At 37.6% G+C, this 17,828-nt stretch overlaps 5 protein-coding genes across 6 annotated transcripts; 3 read left to right on the top strand and 2 right to left on the bottom strand.

Annotated features, from left to right (window-relative positions):
• Positions 1-3,629: 3,629 nt before the first annotated feature.
• Positions 3,630-6,161, bottom strand: LOC107227725 (mediator of RNA polymerase II transcription subunit 18). Its single transcript, XM_015668943.2, has 2 exons — positions 5,694-6,161; positions 3,630-5,448 (listed from the first exon to the last, which is right to left on the bottom strand). The coding sequence occupies exons 1-2, from the start codon at positions 5,897-5,899 to the stop codon at positions 4,998-5,000; spliced, it is 657 nt and encodes a 218-aa protein (XP_015524429.1). The 5' UTR covers positions 5,900-6,161; the 3' UTR covers positions 3,630-4,997.
• On the bottom strand, positions 5,315-11,362 carry LOC107227732 (AP-3 complex subunit mu-1). Of its 2 annotated transcripts, XM_046733752.1 has the most exons (10): positions 11,143-11,362; positions 10,876-11,060; positions 10,503-10,737; positions 10,265-10,424; positions 10,051-10,164; positions 9,799-9,978; positions 9,465-9,623; positions 9,320-9,370; positions 9,050-9,217; positions 5,315-5,448 (listed from the first exon to the last, which is right to left on the bottom strand). In XM_046733752.1, exons 1-9 carry the CDS (start codon positions 11,175-11,177, stop codon positions 9,083-9,085), a joined length of 1,254 nt encoding a protein of 417 aa, XP_046589708.1. In that variant the 5' UTR covers positions 11,178-11,362; the 3' UTR covers positions 5,315-5,448; positions 9,050-9,082. The 2 variants fall into 2 exon arrangements, with proteins under 2 accessions (XP_046589708.1, XP_015524437.1); XM_015668951.2 differs by lacking the exon at positions 5,315-5,448 and having other exon boundaries at positions 9,024-9,217.
• On the top strand, positions 6,188-8,965 carry LOC107227727 (transcriptional adapter 1). The gene is made up of 7 exons (XM_015668945.2): positions 6,188-6,406; positions 6,651-6,687; positions 6,777-7,010; positions 7,515-7,718; positions 7,875-8,023; positions 8,289-8,451; positions 8,722-8,965. The coding sequence occupies exons 1-7, from the start codon at positions 6,336-6,338 to the stop codon at positions 8,851-8,853; spliced, it is 990 nt and encodes a 329-aa protein (XP_015524431.1). The 5' UTR covers positions 6,188-6,335; the 3' UTR covers positions 8,854-8,965.
• A 1,386-nt stretch (positions 11,363-12,748) lies between the features above and the next one.
• LOC107227726 (prefoldin subunit 5) lies at positions 12,749-14,441 on the top strand. The gene is made up of 2 exons (XM_015668944.2): positions 12,749-13,078; positions 13,606-14,441. The coding sequence occupies exons 1-2, from the start codon at positions 12,874-12,876 to the stop codon at positions 13,890-13,892; spliced, it is 492 nt and encodes a 163-aa protein (XP_015524430.1). The 5' UTR covers positions 12,749-12,873; the 3' UTR covers positions 13,893-14,441.
• A 1,049-nt stretch (positions 14,442-15,490) lies between these two features.
• On the top strand, positions 15,491-17,271 carry LOC124293464 (trypsin-3-like). Its single transcript, XM_046734340.1, has 4 exons — positions 15,491-15,754; positions 15,846-15,986; positions 16,119-16,268; positions 17,170-17,271. Exons 1-4 carry the CDS (start codon positions 15,491-15,493, stop codon positions 17,269-17,271), a joined length of 657 nt encoding a protein of 218 aa, XP_046590296.1.
• The last annotated feature ends 557 nt before the right edge of the window (positions 17,272-17,828 follow it).

The raw sequence follows: 17,828 nt of genomic DNA, 5'->3' as shown, positions 1-17,828 counted from the left end.
TCCTGGAAGTCGAGAAATTTTATTAGCGGACTGACAGCTACGGAATTTGGGGTTGCGCGAAAAACGAATTGAAATTATTTATTGTAAACATGAACCGGGAACTACGGAGCGCTTATCCTGGAAGTCGAGAAATTTTATTAGCGGACTGACAGGTACCGAATTTGGGGTTGCGCGAAAAACGAATTGAAATAATTTATTGTAAACATGAACCAGGAACCACGGAGCGCTTATCCTGGAAGTCGAGTTTCACCGCGTAGCGGACCCGAAGCGCGGGATCCGGGAGGTTGAGAACCCGGTACTCGAAATACGTAGCGGACCCGAAGCGCGGGATCCGGGAGGTTGAGAACCCGGTACTCGAAATTTGCGGAGCGCGACTCTCATCCGTCCGCTCTACTGCGCGGTTGTTTCCAGACTGAGGAATTCGGCTAGCTGATTTTGAATTGGTGACGTCACTTTCTGAACATCCGACATCCAAACTTTGGTTTCGACCTTTAATACTATGTGTGATGATGTATGATGTACGATGTATGATGTACGATGTATGATGTATGATGATATGATATGATGTACAATGATTTTAGGTTTCACATTTCATACAAGAAATACACACTTTATCTCTCCTGCCGATTCCAGACTCAAGCGGCCAGGCCCTTCGATGGTCAGCCGTTGACTGAAGATATATTCTTCAGTGAACGGGTCGGCTAATAACGCTGCCGTTCTGCGACAGTTGGATGACGAAAAATTTCGCTCGTATCTTTTAAATGTGTGTTAAAATACACTTTAAGTGTTAAGAAGCGTCGTTCTTTCTCTCCCTATCACCTTTCTAGGTCCTTAAATCACTACGCAGCGTTAAATACTGTCTCATATACGAAGCATCCATTTCATCTCGTTCAAAATTAGCGCATCCGTGATGTATGACAGTTACTCTGAATTTTTTTCCATCCGAATACTTTTCGATAAACAATTCTGCTCCTCCACCGTACGCAGATACTTCACTTGCGACCAGCTAAAACAACGTTTCGATTCTAAGCCTCAGCTAACGAGTCGAAATGTTCTTTGCTCTGAAAATCACGAAAGAAATTCAACTTAACCACCTTAGACTTCTGACGGAAATTTCAGCGATTTAAAAAAATGCTGGAATCAATTCTTTGATGCACTGTTCCGAGGTCATGCATTTAGCGAGAGGAATCGATTGCCTGCAACCCGAATATGCTGCAAGTGACGGATCAAGAGTTACAGCCGGAAAACGAAAGATTTTCTGCGTCATTTCTCTAATGCTTGCCTTTTGCTCTCTCTAACGTCTTTTTTACGTTTTACGAAAATTTCCGCAATTTGTAAAGTGCTGGAATAAATTCTTTCATGCACTATTTCGACGTAATTTTGCGACAGAAGTCGACTGGGCGCTGTCCCAATACGCTGCGATCAACGCATCAAAAGTTACAGCCAAAAAATCCGATCCTGTGTTTTCGATATTTTTCAGCAGGTGCTTTTTCGCTCGCCGTTTCTGTCCTGTTGGTCCTGCGCTCTTTTCGCTGCGTTTTCTGAGTTCCTGAGGATCCAATTAGTCAGGTAAGGGTCATTGAAATTGAATCTGAGACCAAAAACTTTGGGTTCCAAGAATGAAGAAAAAGTAAGTCTAACCCCACTGCATCTTTGGCGAAAATTTTCGCGATTTCGAAAATTGCTGGAATAAATTCTTTCATGCACTATTTTGACGTAATTTTGCGACAGAAGTCGATTGGGCTAGGGCCCTACCCTACCCCACCCCCCCAACCCCACCCTACTCCTACTTCTACTCCTACTCCCGATCTTTCTCCTATTCCTACTCCTACTTCCGATCCTACTCCTAATTTTACTCCTACTCCCACTCCCACTACCACCCCTACTCCTGATCCTGATCCTACTTGTATCAATACCTTCGAACGAAGTACTCACAGTGCACAAATCCTCATCACTCTCGTCCACCTACGACCACCGCTAATCACCTCCAACGACCACCATTGCAAAATTGCCATTAAATATTATGAAAATGTTTTACTCACCGTGCATAAATAGCCGACACTACCGACACTACGTTGGCTGTAACTAATATATGTATACATATAGACTACATTACTCATTATCTCATATACTACTCTTCAGATGTTACTTAAGACAATGTGTATTGTACTGCTTCACCCTAAGATAATAGTCAGCTTTGTTATGTAATGTTCAATCATTCTTCTGTATTTCCTTTCGTGTACTTTAATAATATTTGGTCACTTGTTCACATATTATAAACTGACACCCGAACACTTATACTAGGATTAAGGCGTAATAAATGAACCGAAACTAAACTGAAACAAAACTTTCTCGCTATGAAGTCGTTATTTGCCTTTGCCGTTTTGTTAACAACCTGGTGCAAATTTCATGTTGTTCGACCATTCCTTCTAATCCGTTGTTCGCAGCGAGTTGAGACTGAGCGTAATCGAATCATCTGGAAAAATTATGTTGATATAATAGATCAGAGAATTGATTCTAGCATCATCCGAAATCATCGAACTTTTATAAAAAAAACCTAAAGGAAGTAGCCTTACTTTTTTGAGCAAAAAATTTGTATACTCTAATTCCCTACGCAGAGAATGGACGGTCAGAAGAATGAGTATCAAAGGGAAAAAATAGTTTAAATTAATAACAATTGTTATTACTTTTAACGTTCAAGAAAACACTTTTGAGTGTAAAATTGTTATTCCTAGAAAGTCGACCCTGAGGTCTGCTGAATGGTAGAATCGTTTCTTCCAGAGTAATTGTAACTGAGGAAATAAACGGGGTTGAACTTTATGAAGAATGAGTTTTATATATTAACCTTCTTGTAATATAGAATATGAATCGAGATGCGAGTTTCTGATGTTTCTCAGATTTTTCGCATAGTTCCGCAAGCAGAAACATATTTGCGACATACCGGTGGTAATAGCCACATTGATATATAATAATTTTTTTCAAAGATCAGTACTGGATAGTTGTTGGTACAAAATCTGCCCACTAAATTTCACTATAAGCGTCGTCAGTGTTCCTTTTACACCTATGCGTGATTGGTTGCAGGGATGCCCAAGATCCACTAATCGATCGGCGATCTTGAAATGTAATTCATAGAAAGTTATACTCCCTTCACTGTCTTCGGTGTTTACAGAACACCAGTGCCAGTTTATTTCAGGCAGGAATTTGTTTACGTGGAGTTGTCTCCTTATAGTTCAGTAAAGACGTGTTTACACAGTGCTAGAAATCGGACCGATTTCTCGGACCGAAAAAAAGTTACCAGAACTCGTATCGCGTATACAGCAAACTTGGACGTAAATCGTGGATCGAAAACGCGGATGAAAAAATGGATCGCGTCCCATTATTCATCCGCATTTTCGATCCACAATTTACGTCCGAGTTTGCTGTATACACGATACGAGTTCAGAGGGATGGGCGATGTTAGTATAAAATAGCGACATCCTATTGTCGATTGTTTTAATTCTACTACCAGTCTACTATCGATGTTCTTTTAAAAACATCGGAACATCGATTGTTATCATCGGTGACGAATAAAAGCGCGAAAAATTCAAAAATTTTAGATACAATTGTAGACAGAATAATGAACGCAGAAATTTCAAGTTTTGAATTATCATTATTATTCAAAATAAAAATAAAATATGAGAACTAAATATAAATTACATTGGATAAAATTAAATTATTGAAACATTCTAATTAACAGTGAGAAATTTAATAGAAAAGTTCTATAGATGAGTTACCGACAGATGTTGGCACAGAAATTCAATTTATTCCTGACATAATGATGTCGATAGTCCAATATTTTCCATCGATTATCGATATATCGACTTTAAAACCCATCAATCAAAAACATTGATACTCGAAACATTGATGTGGGTGCATAATCGTTACCTGATCGACAACGCGAAGCCATTTGAGTTATCAATATCCACGGATTCATTTTCAATAACGCAACTCTCGACTCTCCATTCCCAGTTAATCTAGTTAAAATGGCCCGAGAATTTTGCATCGGTTCTTTTCTTTAACCATTAAGGATTATTTACTAAACGATTTAATACTAACTAATTTTTTTATTTACCTTCCAGCATTTACAAATTGCTAGACTACCTCATAGTACTTTTTTCACTCTGCCTTCCTAACTGGGAGGAAATGGTTAGTCAATATTAAAAGGATATCAAGTACCATTACCTAATCCTTAAAATTCCGGTTGAAAGGTACGATCCAATGTGGCTTACAATTAGTGACCCTTACACTCATTATCTCTCTTCACATTGTTATTTTGCTGCCCAGCCAATCTCATACTGCATCCATTAGTCCTACATCCCTGAGCAAATGATTGGTATAGTCCTGCCTTATCATAGACATAGTACAAACTTTCAACCATCCCTCAAATTACATGCTGCAGGTGTTTGACAATCATAACAGATTATCAGGAAATCACGTATCTTCTAGTATCCCTTTTATCATGCTCATCACACTTTTGCAATAATCACAAGAGTTCATATTTATTGAGTTCGGTAGGTGTTGGAGATTTAAAAATGAGATTGAGTTCAATTTCAGTTGCGAGTACTTATTCATTATTTTAAAATACTTTACTTCATTCGAAGAGTTAAAAATTAGTAGTTTCTGTATCATAACATGACTAATTGTAGCATCGATGTCGGATCTTTATTGGACTTTGTTCAATACTTTACAAATTCATTCTAATTTTATGGATCTGATTCAAATGTAAATATCCAATAGTACAATATAAAAAATCTCTATGGGTCATTGCAGTAGGAAATATTGAAATAATACTTGCATAAAGATTCCTCTTGAAAATTCGCAATAAGAGAACTACGATGTATTATCATTTCTGCTATATAGTTCTCGCACACTGAAATCTGAAAAGACAACATTGTACCCAATTGTATATTAGGAACTATTCATCAGTGATTCATTTATGGACACTGATTCTAAACCCCCTAATGACTCAGTCGTTTATAATCAATTTTTTCAAGCTGAACTAAAGGTCTTAACTGTTCGGCGAATATTCTCATGTCTTCAGCTATTGCATCTTGTCCACGTGGAGCAAGCACGCTCAATTCGACCAAGTAGCTTTGAGATATGGGTTCTACATTATCCGGTATTTTCACTTGAACCATTTTAAATATTTTTGCTACAGTTACTTTCATTCTACCCTTTCGGAACATGTATCCCTGTACAATATACTCAAAATCTATTCTACATCCCAATTCTGTGAGGAATTCAACAACTGTACTGCTTGTTGCAATGTCTATACTGCTTCGCACTATTGTCGGTCTAGACTTGTCACCTAGCTCGGGTTGTCCGATGTAACGTAGCTGCCAAGGCATATCCTGATGATCTAAGGCTCTTCTCACCCTCAGCGACAATGGTTGTTCTGGCGGAGGACCTCTGAAAGGTTAAAATTTATATTTGAAATGCTCTTCTTTTTTAAAACACAAAGTAAATTTTTAAATTTTGCTGGAAGAAAATAATGGCTCATTATATTATTATCGTGAAATATAAATTGTCACAATAGGCAAGTTACAATTTTAAAGCCGCATCTGAAACCTAGAAAATATGCAAACAATGTGAAGTACTAAGCACTCTGGGTGAATAACGACAATGTATACCAGCAAAAAGAGAATGAGATTTACCTCCTGATACTGAAACACATTTCATGATCACGAAAAGTCTCCGGCCTACTATCAACGTTATCGCACAATCCTCTCAATCTTTGCAATAAGACTTCCACCGCACTGTCCATAACCGAACCTTGCAGAAGGTATTCTTGGTTTGGTATTATATTCGACTTTACAGCAGCATTTAAGCTGTCCATCGCTGTACTTATTTGACTTGCCATTTTGGCAGAGTATTTAATTATACTTTCTACTGCGGTATGTTAATGGATTTGTCGCTACAGAATGGGGTAAATTGTCATTGTCCGATCGTCGTATTTGGTCTCTTTGCGAGGTTAAGTCACTGCAGCCTGCATACAGTCAATTTTCCCTGTTCCCAACAAATTGTCAACAATCATTGTCGCCAACCTTGTGATTGAAATTTATTAAACTTTGATGCGCGCGCATCTGACGCACTCAACGTTCACAAATCTGCACAAAATTGCTTTCTCGTTTGCACGCAACAATGTCACGATGTAAGAGGAACAATATAACAACTTTATACGATCGTGTTAGTGAGTTCGCTTATGTTGTTAGGTGTCGAAATGTCAATGTAAGAGTCGCGTGCAAATAGATGTCTGTTTATTGTCACAAAATAAATTCGAACGGTTCGATTGCGGTATGACATCGTCGAAAGAGTTGACCGTAGCAAGAAAAAGCCTTGTCGCATCGCTAGGTGATAACGCAAAACTGTAAGTTTGTTTTTATGTCACTCAACATTATGTGTGCAATGTGTGTATACAATTTGAGCTCAATTACCTTTTGTAAATATTGCGACAACCTGATCTTGGTATGATACTGTAATAACTGATTATACTAATACAGCGGTTAAAAACCTTTCTGATCTGTCACTTTGAATTCACCCTTTACTGATTTCCTTGGAATCGCAATGGACTTTGGGTGTACACATACTTAATTATCATATTGTGGTTACAGGTACTTTGAAAAAATGAAGCTGTGGTTTCAGATGAAGGTACACCAATATCTTACCTGAGTCTTGATATCCAAGAATCGTTTTGCTACTTTTTTTTTTTTAATCATACACTTATTTGATTTTCTCAGACAACTAAAGAAGAATTTGACTGCGAGGCGCGCAACATTATGACTGAGGATCAAGTCCATTTGCACAATGAATTTCTACTCTGCTTGTTCAACAAAGTACAGGGGTTAGCGTCTGTGACAACAGTCCGAACTAACAAACACAATCATACAAATGCTCATCTTGATAAAGAAAAAATGCTAGAGAAAAGGCTGCGATTGAAACGAAAATATAAAACAGACAAATCAAATTTTGAAGTAAGAAGCTGTTTTGGAATAATATTAAAAAATCCGTGATTAACCATATAGTGCCAGTACTCGGATTCAGTTGAAGAATATTATTTTTTAAAACTGCTATACATATTTCAGTTAAAATTTTGTAAAAATTTAGTTTTAAACATTTTTGCCATTAATTACCTGTCGATGAACTTATGATTTCAAGACCTTAGGATACCAGAGAGCCTGTAACTCTCTTCCAAAATGTTTGATTAAAATTCATGAACTCATAAATAAAAATTGCCATTTTGCCAAATTAGTGAATGTGCGATAGCAGGCACTATAGTGTTAAATGGGTATCTGTTAGGAATTTGATATTTTATTGCTAACATATAGAAGTATTCATTCATTATTGGTCTCTGGAAATATGTATAAAGTGGCCATAAGGCTGTGTCAAATATTTGAAAGCAGATATTTTTGTATGAAAAAAAAGCAAATACAACCTGAGAAAATTTATGTTAAGAATATAAAAGCTGCATATTTCAGCCTGCAGATGTCTACGTTGAAGTCTTGGGCCAAAGTTCGTCGCTGGTTGGAGACGAACCTATAGGTGCCAATCATTCCAGCGCGCAAGAGCTTTTGCTGCCAGATCGTACCTTCGTTTTAGCTAGACTAATGCTTGCTGCATGGGAGAATAATATGGATGGAGCTGAAGAAAATACAGCTCAAATAATTATAGCTGCTACTCAGGTACGAATATGCTATAGCTACGAGTATTTTGCTATACTGAAGTAATCAGATTGTGCAATGTTCTGGATTCGGGAAAGTACATTGTTTATTCTATTCTTCAGTCGGTTTTACCCATGATGTGAGTGAAAAATAACAACCCAATTCTCATACTTACAGGTATTTCTCAAAAATATACTCACAGCCGTAATAACTCGACGGAAAGGTTTCTCGGTGCGAGAAGGATCATTTATTCATAACATAGGTGAACCAGTACCCAGTTCATGGACCAGAAATACATCCTACATAACCAACACGTCAAATTTTAGGTACAGCATAGATTCATATTTATGAATAAAATCGGAATAGGCTGGAAGTAGGGACTAATGTTACATTTTGCATAAGATCGTTACTTTAGTGCTTATTCCCTTATTTCTGAAATTTTTTTGTACCGATTTGACTTCTTCGAATTTCAATCATAGTTTAAAGCCTCCTATTTATTTTCTAATTTGATAGAGTATGTAAAAGGATAGTGCTAGATTTTCCGTAAATTTCATGTGTGCGTCTATAACGAATAATATATGAATTATCCAGTATGGCTACAAATATAGTGGAGCCTGAAGGACAAGTACCTGCAATGAAGCAAACACTCGAAGAAGCGGAACAAGCAAATGCATTTGCATTGGCATGTTCAACACAAACTACCTCACCGACTCCCGATCCTGTTAATGTGGCTAATCTTCAAAAAGCATTGAAGGTATGAGTTTGATGAATATATTTGTTACGGTGTGTTAATTAAATATGCCTAAATATTCGGATGAGTATAACAACAAACCAATTCTTGGAAAAAATAACAGGATATAAATTTTGAAACTCACAACTGTTTACTGTCTTGAATGAGATCATTAATCTTACGTAAATACGTTGAATTAGTGAAAATATAGGACATTTCTCCAATGTTTTTCACCAAATATTTGCATCACTACACTGTTGCATTATGCATATACTTGACAATATTTGACCATAGATCCACAAGAATCTCATCAACAATCATACAATTTATGCAACTAATATGGAACGTCTACATACATATGCTACGCACCCAACCTGGGAAGATTTGGAGGCAAGGAAAATACTGTGTAAAAATTTAAGAACGTGACAAAAGAAGTAGAATTTAGAGTAGTGCAAAATAATTGTTAAACGTAAGTTGTTCTGTTGTTTTCGTTTGTAAGTTAATGGCAGATTTCGATAGTGGAAGAATTATTGGTAAATCTAGGAGCAAAAATATTGAGGTTTTGATGGTACCAGAATTGTATTAACTCACAAAAATTTGTAATAAGTAATATATTTTCTACCTTTGATATATTAAAATTGATAGCGGTGGGGATTCACATTCTGATTTGAAATCTACCAGCTTTTGTAATATATTTTACACCTTTGAACGGCTTATATTTTTCACCATACATGTCGAGCCTGTTTACTTTCAAGCCAGACACAGCAAGCTGGTTGATTGTGAAATGAACCTAAAAGTAAAAGCGTTTAGAACGATTCCTTATTAGACGTCATTACGAGTATACGAAGTTGAGACAATGCTAAAATAAACTTGTTATGATAATGAGACTTACATTGATAGCAGGATTTGATTCTGTGACGGTCGCCCCATTTTGAATAGTGATCTTGAAAATTAAGAAATGACAACAATGAAGTCAGTCAAAATTTTGTTTTTTGTAGTATTATTAGTATTGTTGAATTTTTTCTATTGCAACTTACACTTCCTCGAAGATTGGGCAATTTCGCAACATCTATTCTTCCAATATCCCACACAAGTACTTTACTGACTGGATCAAAAGAGTACTTTCCTTGATTGGGTACCAAACTACAATTTAATACTGATTTTGGCATGGGAATTTCGATATTAACATTTTCTACCTAAAAAAGAGAATTAAGCAATATCAATCACAACCCTTGTCCTTATCTTGATCCGTAAATATCAGATATAATGTATGAAATTAACACAGCATAAAAATAGTTTTACGAACTGCAAGTCACTTACAGTTTTTTTCAAACATATTCAAAGCTTAAAAGATTGCATAAAATTGCTTACAGTTCGTCCAACAGTTTGTTTAGGCCCAACTGTAATATCCAATCTGCCGCCACCAGATTCCTTTAGGCTTATATTATGCCTTACGTATATAGGAATTGCCACAATACTTTGCGACCCGATATGGTAGGACAGAAGTCGGAAGTTACCATCTGGTGGAATGAAGGACAATATTCTCTCGGACTAAAATAGTATAAGTTATTCTGCCTGTGAGTCAATATTGTTTACATTTATGTTATAAATGTAGACACAAACCTCCCATCGCTTGAACCTAACACATGGATGGAAGCTGACATCATCAAATAATCTTGGATTCATGAATGAAAGTGTGAGATCAGGCATGCCACTCAATTTAATACAGCAATCAATCTGAAAATTAATATTGCCTTGTTATCATATGATTCATTAAGAGCTTCCATTTCTGGTTTATGAGAATTTCTTTTACAAAATATAACTTTACGATTCATACATAGCCTTGGATTTCTGCAAAAACTGTTGCCCCAGTTTTGTCAATTATAGCATCAACTTCCTCAACAACATCGAAGTAAGCTTCATTATTTGTGTATTTAACACCCGTTCTTCGCCAGGGTACATTTGACAATTGGCCACTTGGCAAGATTGCACTCACACTGAAAATTGTACAATATGGTAAGCGACTGTCAGTATTACTGTACTCATAGCAGTAGTAGTAATGTTATTTTACTTACTTAGACTTCCCTGTTACGGTATTAGCTATCGTTCTTAAAATATTGGGTGGTTTAATCAGTTCTTTGAGGATATTTGATTCTGTCGCCAATGGAAAACCATTGTCTAACATTTCGTCCAACAATTCATAAACAACAACATAATTCTCTTTTATTATTGTTTCTGTACATTCACTGAAGTAGTCTTCAAACGTGTCTACTACTCTGTGTAAAAACTCGATAACAAACAGTGGCGGAACTGAAACAGTCGATAAGTATGTAATATTTACCAGCAGCGTGAGAATTATAACTGTAATTAACCAATGTAACAAAAATGATGAGATCACATTAAAATTAGCAAAGATATAATACTATGAAGCATTTAGCAACAGCGTACCTTCCGTCATACACACAGCGACAAAAAACATATTGCAGCGATATATGCTGATCAAATAATGATGCGGTGTTGCAATAACTGGTGGCGTGTCTTCAGGTGAAGAAACTCTACGTTGTTGGTCAAAAAAATAATCACACAGGGATCGCGCGACCGCACTTTTCCAATGTTTTTCCATAAATACATCTCTGAAAGGTGACAAATTTTTAGGCTATGTCACGGTTATTTCTCAGGTTTATGAACTAACTTGTTATATAGAAACAAACTTACCCTGATGAATTTATTATAAATAAACTGTGAATCATTTTCTCCTTGATGGCTGAGAAGAATAACTCAACTCGGAGTTATTCTGAGGAAACTTTAATATGTTGACAGGTAAGTGACACTTGGATGGTTTGAGACACGGTGAGTTTATCTCGTATTCTTAAGCCTCGTTCACACCCCCATTTTGCAGTACAGATATCTGCAGCAAATGAATATCTGGCGTGTCTCGTAACGGTCAAGTCAATATGTAGATCCTGGTAACAAAATGCGCCGGTTCATTGACTGTTGTAAAGAATTCGATAGCTTTGATATATTGGTGAATTTTAGTGACTGATGCGAGAACGGTTCCTAACTTTTCGCACTTTTCCAGCCAAAATTGACAATATTTTCAGCAAGTATTTGAAAACTTGCTGATACTGATGAACTATCCATTTTATCGAATTGCAGTAAGGATACTAGATATGTACGAATACATTAATTGGTTTTATTATGACTTCGCAATAGTTACTGTAAAAATGCTCATGTCATCATTTCTGTGTTCTCCCAATTAATTGGAAAACACTTGAAAATTACTTCTACAGCAAAAGCTTGTTATCTCGTTTGTATACGTAAACGGCAGGACAGCAAAATTGTGCGTGAGTTCATCATGTAAAAATCTTGATTTGTCAAAAAGTGATGCAAAGCTCGGGCGGCGGGTGAAAAAATCTCGGACCCAAAAACTTGTTGCCTCTGAAATGACAGCTATAAAAATTATGGTTGCTCACTGGATTTTGTTCAAAAAACACTAAAATTAATGATTTCAGAAGCTGTTTCGATATATTATAAAGTAAAAATAATCGATTATGCATAGTCTAAAGTTGCTAGGAGCTGTGGATCAAAAGTCACAGGCGAAAAACGGAGAAATTCTCCCAAATTTTGGCGCACATTTGCAGTTGTTGATCCAAAAGAGTTCTGGTTATCATTTTTGGACTGAAAAAGTTTACCGTTCCCAGAAATCGCAAGCAACACTAAGGCCTTACAGTTTGTTCGAAAAATTACGGGCGATTTTAAAAATCGCTAGAATCAATTATTTGCAGTGGTATTTCGCGGAAGAATATTGCAGTGTTCTGCTATGCCGACTTGATTTTACGTCCAGATCCTACAAGACGAGTAGGCAGAGAGGAGTAGGTAAGTGCAGGTTAGTAGAATTATCCCTAAATCCCCCCAGACTCGGCCAACCATTACGAAACAAAACCCAAGGCTAGCAGTCTTTGCGATTTTTCCTAGCTCCATGGGTTTTTCGAATTTTGTAGCCTAGCAGTGTACAGAAGGAGGGCACTCTCTAATGGACTGCAAATAAGGGTACATAAAATAACCGACGTGGCCCTGATCGATATTAATTAATTACATAATTACACTTATTACATTTTAAACCATAGTCAGTTGGGCAACTTACGTTTCACAGCGCTAGCACCGCGAGCACTATTTGTAGCCAAAATCGGCACACGTCTTATAACACCAAGATTCCCTCCTACACGCTCCATATTCTTAGCTGTTCTGGACGTCGCTTACATAGACGTGTAGGTGCGCCATCTACGATCACCGGATCCAAGCTCATGCTCCACGGCTGAAATCTACGTAACGGGAGCAATGCCTATCCCGGTATGGTCATAGATCGAGCAGTCGAATCGTGCGGCAATTCAGAATTTATATGCTCAATCATTCGCTTGACAAACAGCGTAAAATAACGTCGAAATCATGTCGCAAATATCTGCAACCGAGGGCCCGATGTTACAGCAGATTGACCTGACGAAGTTGAATCTCCAGCAGCTTACACAATTGAAGCAACAATTGGATCAGGAACTTGGTGTTTTCCAGGACTCGCTGCAGACCCTAAAAATCGCTCAAAACAAGTTCCAAGAGTCCGGAACTAGTCTTGAGAAGCTTACCCCGTCCGCTAAGGGTAAGCCTTCCTTAAACCACTTCATTTTCTCCAATCCCTAGCTAACCGATTATAATTTGGAGGTTATGAGCCATGCATCATTCACGCGTCTTTAAGATTGCCATTACCTTTAAATCCTATTCCTGATGTCAGTCAATCAGGCAAGACCCTTTTGAGATTTTTAACTTTCTCAAATTTTCTTTTCCTCAACAAGAAGTTGATCTGAATTCCAATCCCATTACCACTGTGTTCAGATTTTTTTTCTTCACTGAGCTAGGTTTCCCTGTGCCTATTTATCTGCAGGGTATTCTTTCTGCAATATTTGCAATGCCAGTAACAATTTCAATCCACGAACTTACTTTATTTACTTAATGGATCATGATAATTATAAGCTCCTTATCATTGTCTCACATTTGATCTAGGATTTTTTAATATTGATTGACTGGTATGCAATCTACTTTTTTAACAATATATAGTTTATTGTATGATCTCTAATCTCGCAGGTTCAAGTCTTGAAAATATTGATCAGTATCAATTTTGTTTTGCAGGAAAAGAGATACTCGTGCCACTGACAGGTTCGATGTACGTTACGGGGAAATTAGCTGATACAGAGACGGTGATAGTTGATATTGGGACTGGGTATTACGCGCAGAAGGATATCCAAGGTGCGAAAGATTATTTCAAAAGAAGAGTGAATTATGTAACGGAGCAGATGGAGAAAATTCAACAAATTGGACTTGAAAAGAGTAAAATAAGGGAAGCTATTATGGATGTAATGGAGATGAAAATACAAGGACAGATGTCAACGCAAAAGGAACTTGCAGAGACTGCATAGAGATATCTATGTGACATAATTAAGTTACATTCATTTTAATTCATGCCCTAATTTTATGCCTTTTGTCTGTATTTTTAATTTAACTCTTCAAAATTGTTCTAGAATATATCTTCACTGTACATTCGGTGTTACGTTATCAACTTGTTTAACACTGCTTCAAGTCATTGAGCTATACATTTTCTTACACATAAAATGATACAAAGTTTTGTTTGTACACAGAGCACAAGTAAAATAATAATTGCTAATAACAAAATCGTTATGCCCCAATTTTTGTCTACAAAATATTTTTACTCCACAGTCAGCGAGGGAATAGCAAAGACCTTATTCGAATTTGATGCGCGATATTAAACGTTGATTTTATTCTGTACCAATAAAGTGATTTTTTTTGTGTGAATAATTATGCGGAATATTATCATGCAGGCATTACATATTCGTTATTCACCAAGAATAATTTTTTTTGAGAATATTATATTTTGATCTCATAGCGTATTTAATACAATTGTATATTGATGCATAATAAAGTATCCTCCGTAATTTTGATGTTTGAAACGAGTCGAGATTCATTGAATTTAAACATTTGATTGCGTTTAATTTGTTCAATCAAGATCTGGCAGCAACGTGTAGAAATTAGCCACTTTACTGGCCCATTTTAAAGTAATATAGGTAAACATAGTAGATGCAACTTCATGATTATAGAAAGTATGATGTTTATTTTTATGTAGTGTCAAAAAGTAATCATGGCCATACTTGCAAATAGAAGATACCTCATGCCAAATTTTCCCTTGGCCTCTCGAGTATGAATGCGAAGCGAATTTTAACGGTATTGCACCTGTGTGATTTTCTATCCTTCATCCATTTAAAGCCTACGGGATCAAAGTCTGCAGCTCTCAAAGGGCATGGTTTGGACATCCGTGTTGTAGGCGGAAAACGAACCAGCATAGAAGACTTTCCATTCATAGTATGCATGCGTGTTTTCTTATTTAATCGTCAGCTCAATCAAAACCACATACTCTGGATACGTGAATAAGAAACTGTTGGAAAAATCTAATAAAATTAAGCAGTCAACACATGTAATATATATATAAGACATTATCGATTCCGATGCGTGTTGTTCGTCTAGGTTTCGATTCAACGACGATATCAGCGTCATTTATGCGGTGGCAGTTACATCCTTCCAAAGTTCATTTTATCAGCAGCACATTGTATGGTTTCGTAAGTGAGTTCGAAATTTGGCTAACGTCTTTAGTTTGTGGGACGAAAATAATAATGAAAATCTGTTTATCTAACGCCGTTGAGGTTTAATTTTATCCCCTTTTCACATTGCAGAAAATTGAGGCGCGGAAAATTTAAACTTATAAATCCACGAGTGTTTGTAGCCGTGGCTGGTTCCACTGGAGTTAAGAATCTTTACGGCAGTACAATACAGATAAAATTGATAAATTTAGTGATACCTCATCCGTTGTACAACCCAAGAACCATGCATCACGATATTGGCCTCTATCGAGTAAGATTTCGTTGACGGACTCTATTTCATTGCATTCACGAAGTGCATAAGTAGTACCTATAGAGCATAATTTGAACGTAAATACAGTGATAAAATGATTCACGAAAGAAAGTTTTTTTCTATTTTATTGTTCGTTTGCCACGTTTCCGAATCGTTGTTACACGAGTTTTCACCTTCTCGCTCTTTCAACCGTCTCACCTGCATTATTGTCCATTATCCCAAGCTCACGGAGCCCTTCAGGATAACCCGATTTGTCTATCCATCTCCTATTCCAAATTCTATTGACGATACGCTTGCCCAAACCAAATTTCCAATCTGTACCGTCGTGGGCTGGGGGCGGCTGAAGCCAGGTTCGGATGTACGTTATCACTCTCCGTATTGTATATTCAATTTACGTTTTTGTACAAGAATGAGGTACCTGCTGAAAGACACTCAATATTTATATACAGGTAGGCTACGGTGATGTGCTAAGGAAGGTTCGAGTGCCATTGATAACAGTCGAAAAATGTAGGCACCAAGTTTATTCGGGTGTCAGGAGAGACAGTCAACTATGCGCAGGTGTTGACGAAGGGGGCATTGATAGTTGCCAGGTGAAAGTCTTTTCAGATTCTCCGCAAACAAATTATACTTTCGAATATGCGAAAAATTCCATAATTTGTTGGGGACATCAATCAACTCCGACTTGGTCTTTTAAGCATTCATCTTTTTCCATTTCTCACCAGGGTGATAGCGGCGGTCCAATGCTGTGCGACAACGTTCAAGTTGGCGTAGTTTCATGGGGCATAGGCTGTGGGAACAAAAAATCACCTGGTATATACAGCAGAGTTGATTACTACCTCGATTGGATTAACAGTACCGTGACAAGAAATACTGTGACAGGTCAATCTGATATCAACTCGCTTCGCTGTGTGCTCTTAATAGTTTTACTATATTTATTGTAACATTATTAAAATGAACATTGTATTAGTAAGCAAGTACCTGCCTGCGTTACACAGAAAGAATCAATCCATGATGCACCATATTGAAAGCAACTTATCGTACATGCCTGACACGCCGAATAGCTGTCGTTAGAAACGTGCGTTGCAGTGATTGATTTTTGTAGCGAATTTCGGTTATGATTGTCTGCAAATAAAAAATCAGTGCTTGTGAGACGATTCAGGATCGTTTTCAATGACCTTACAGAGATATCCTCATGTGCAAAATAAATCACACACTAGCTTTAAAGCCCTCGCTCGCTAAAGCTCTCTCAGGGTCGAATGCCTAGTGTAACTGGTTTTTGTGCTCGTGCGCTCGCTTACTCGTTGTCAGTGTTTTACCAGATGACATAGTTGTAGGGGAGACTGGGGCACGATGAATCCCCAAAAAAATTTGGTATTTGCTTCACGGTATACAGAATAAACACTGTCTTTGTGCATGTGACGCAAACCGAATCTGTCCGTAAGATTTTTTCGATATAATGCTTCAAATCACGTTTACGCATGCATGTAAGTATAACGTATTGTGATTTTATGAGAAAAAATTTCGTCAAAAAATACCATAGAACAATCAGCTAAGTGCTGACAGATTTGAAACACTACGCTCAGCAATTTCAGCTGAACGACGTTTTTGTCATGAATTCCTATGTATACTATGCCAACTACTCACCAATTGCAATTTGTTGATCCTGGGCGTTCGGTTTTTTTCCGATTTACAATGTTATCTGAAGTATGCATATTGGTTTGATAGTACAAAATATGCCGTTTCAATACTTAAACCTGTCAACTTGAAAATTAGTCCGGAAGGTATAGTCATCAGGTTAAGGACCTGGACAGCCAGAACTATGGAGCGCTTGTCCTGGAGGTCAAGATCCACCAGGTGGAGGACCTGGACAGCTAAATCTACGGAAAGTTAGTCCTGAAGGTCGAAAGTCACTAGGTCCAGGATTTGGACAGCCAGAACTACGGAGTGCTTGTCCCGAAAGTCGAGTTTCACCCGGTAGTGGACCTGGAGTGCAGGAACCATGGAGCGCTATTCCTGGAAGTCCAGTTTCACCAGGTAGTGGACCTGGAGCGCAGGAACCATGGAGCGCTTGTCCTGGAAGTCAAGTTTCATCAGGTAGCGGGTTTGGTGCATAGAAACTACGGAGCGCTTGTCCCTGAAGTCGAGTTTCACCAGGTAGCGGACCTGGAGCGCAGGAATTACGGAGCGCTTGTCCTGCAACTCGAGTTGCACCAGGAAGCGGACTCGGAGCGCAGGATCCAGGAGGTAGAGAACCCGGTACTCGAAAACTGCGGAGCGCGATTCTCATACGTCCGCTCTACTGCGCGGTTGTTTCCAGACTGAGGAATTCGGCTAGCAGATTTTCGTCTATATAGACCGATGACGTCTAGAGAAAAAAAATTTTGGGTGACGTCGCGTCGCTTTCTGAACATCCGAACATCCGACATCCAAAA

The sequence above is a fragment of the Neodiprion lecontei genome, chromosome 3 (genome assembly GCF_021901455.1).
Source record: "Neodiprion lecontei isolate iyNeoLeco1 chromosome 3, iyNeoLeco1.1, whole genome shotgun sequence".
Classification (NCBI taxonomy): domain Eukaryota; kingdom Metazoa; phylum Arthropoda; class Insecta; order Hymenoptera; family Diprionidae; genus Neodiprion; species Neodiprion lecontei.
The sequence above is the reverse complement of the archived record's forward strand: the minus strand, read 5'-3'. Positions and strand labels throughout refer to the sequence as shown.

Bases quoted from the DNA above. Each gene is read 5' to 3' on its own strand.
- LOC107227726 (XM_015668944.2), top strand. From the start codon at position 12,874: ATGTCGCAAATATCTGCAACCGAGGGCCCGATGTTACAGCAGATTGAC. The intron at 13,079-13,605 runs GTAAGCCTTCCT...TTTGTTTTGCAG, and splicing joins GCTTACCCCGTCCGCTAAGG to GAAAAGAGATACTCGTGCCA.
- LOC107227727 (XM_015668945.2), top strand. From the start codon at position 6,336: ATGACATCGTCGAAAGAGTTGACCGTAGCAAGAAAAAGCCTTGTCGCA. The intron at 6,407-6,650 runs GTAAGTTTGTTT...TTGTGGTTACAG, and splicing joins CTAGGTGATAACGCAAAACT to GTACTTTGAAAAAATGAAGC. The intron at 8,024-8,288 runs GTACAGCATAGA...TGAATTATCCAG, and splicing joins ACCAACACGTCAAATTTTAG to TATGGCTACAAATATAGTGG.
- LOC107227725 (XM_015668943.2), bottom strand. From the start codon at position 5,899: ATGGCAAGTCAAATAAGTACAGCGATGGACAGCTTAAATGCTGCTGTA. The intron at 5,449-5,693 runs GTAAATCTCATT...TTAACCTTTCAG, and splicing joins ATGTGTTTCAGTATCAGGAG to AGGTCCTCCGCCAGAACAAC.
- LOC107227732 (XM_046733752.1), bottom strand. From the start codon at position 11,177: ATGATTCACAGTTTATTTATAATAAATTCATCAGG. The intron at 10,738-10,875 runs GTACGCTGTTGC...CGACTGTTTCAG, and splicing joins CGCTGTGTGTATGACGGAAG to TTCCGCCACTGTTTGTTATC. The intron at 10,165-10,264 runs GTATGAATCGTA...ATTAATTTTCAG, and splicing joins TTGCAGAAATCCAAGGCTAT to ATTGATTGCTGTATTAAATT.
- LOC124293464 (XM_046734340.1), top strand. From the start codon at position 15,491: ATGATTCACGAAAGAAAGTTTTTTTCTATTTTATTGTTCGTTTGCCAC. The intron at 15,755-15,845 runs GTACGTTATCAC...ATTTATATACAG, and splicing joins GGCTGAAGCCAGGTTCGGAT to GTAGGCTACGGTGATGTGCT. The intron at 15,987-16,118 runs GTGAAAGTCTTT...ATTTCTCACCAG, and splicing joins GGGGCATTGATAGTTGCCAG to GGTGATAGCGGCGGTCCAAT.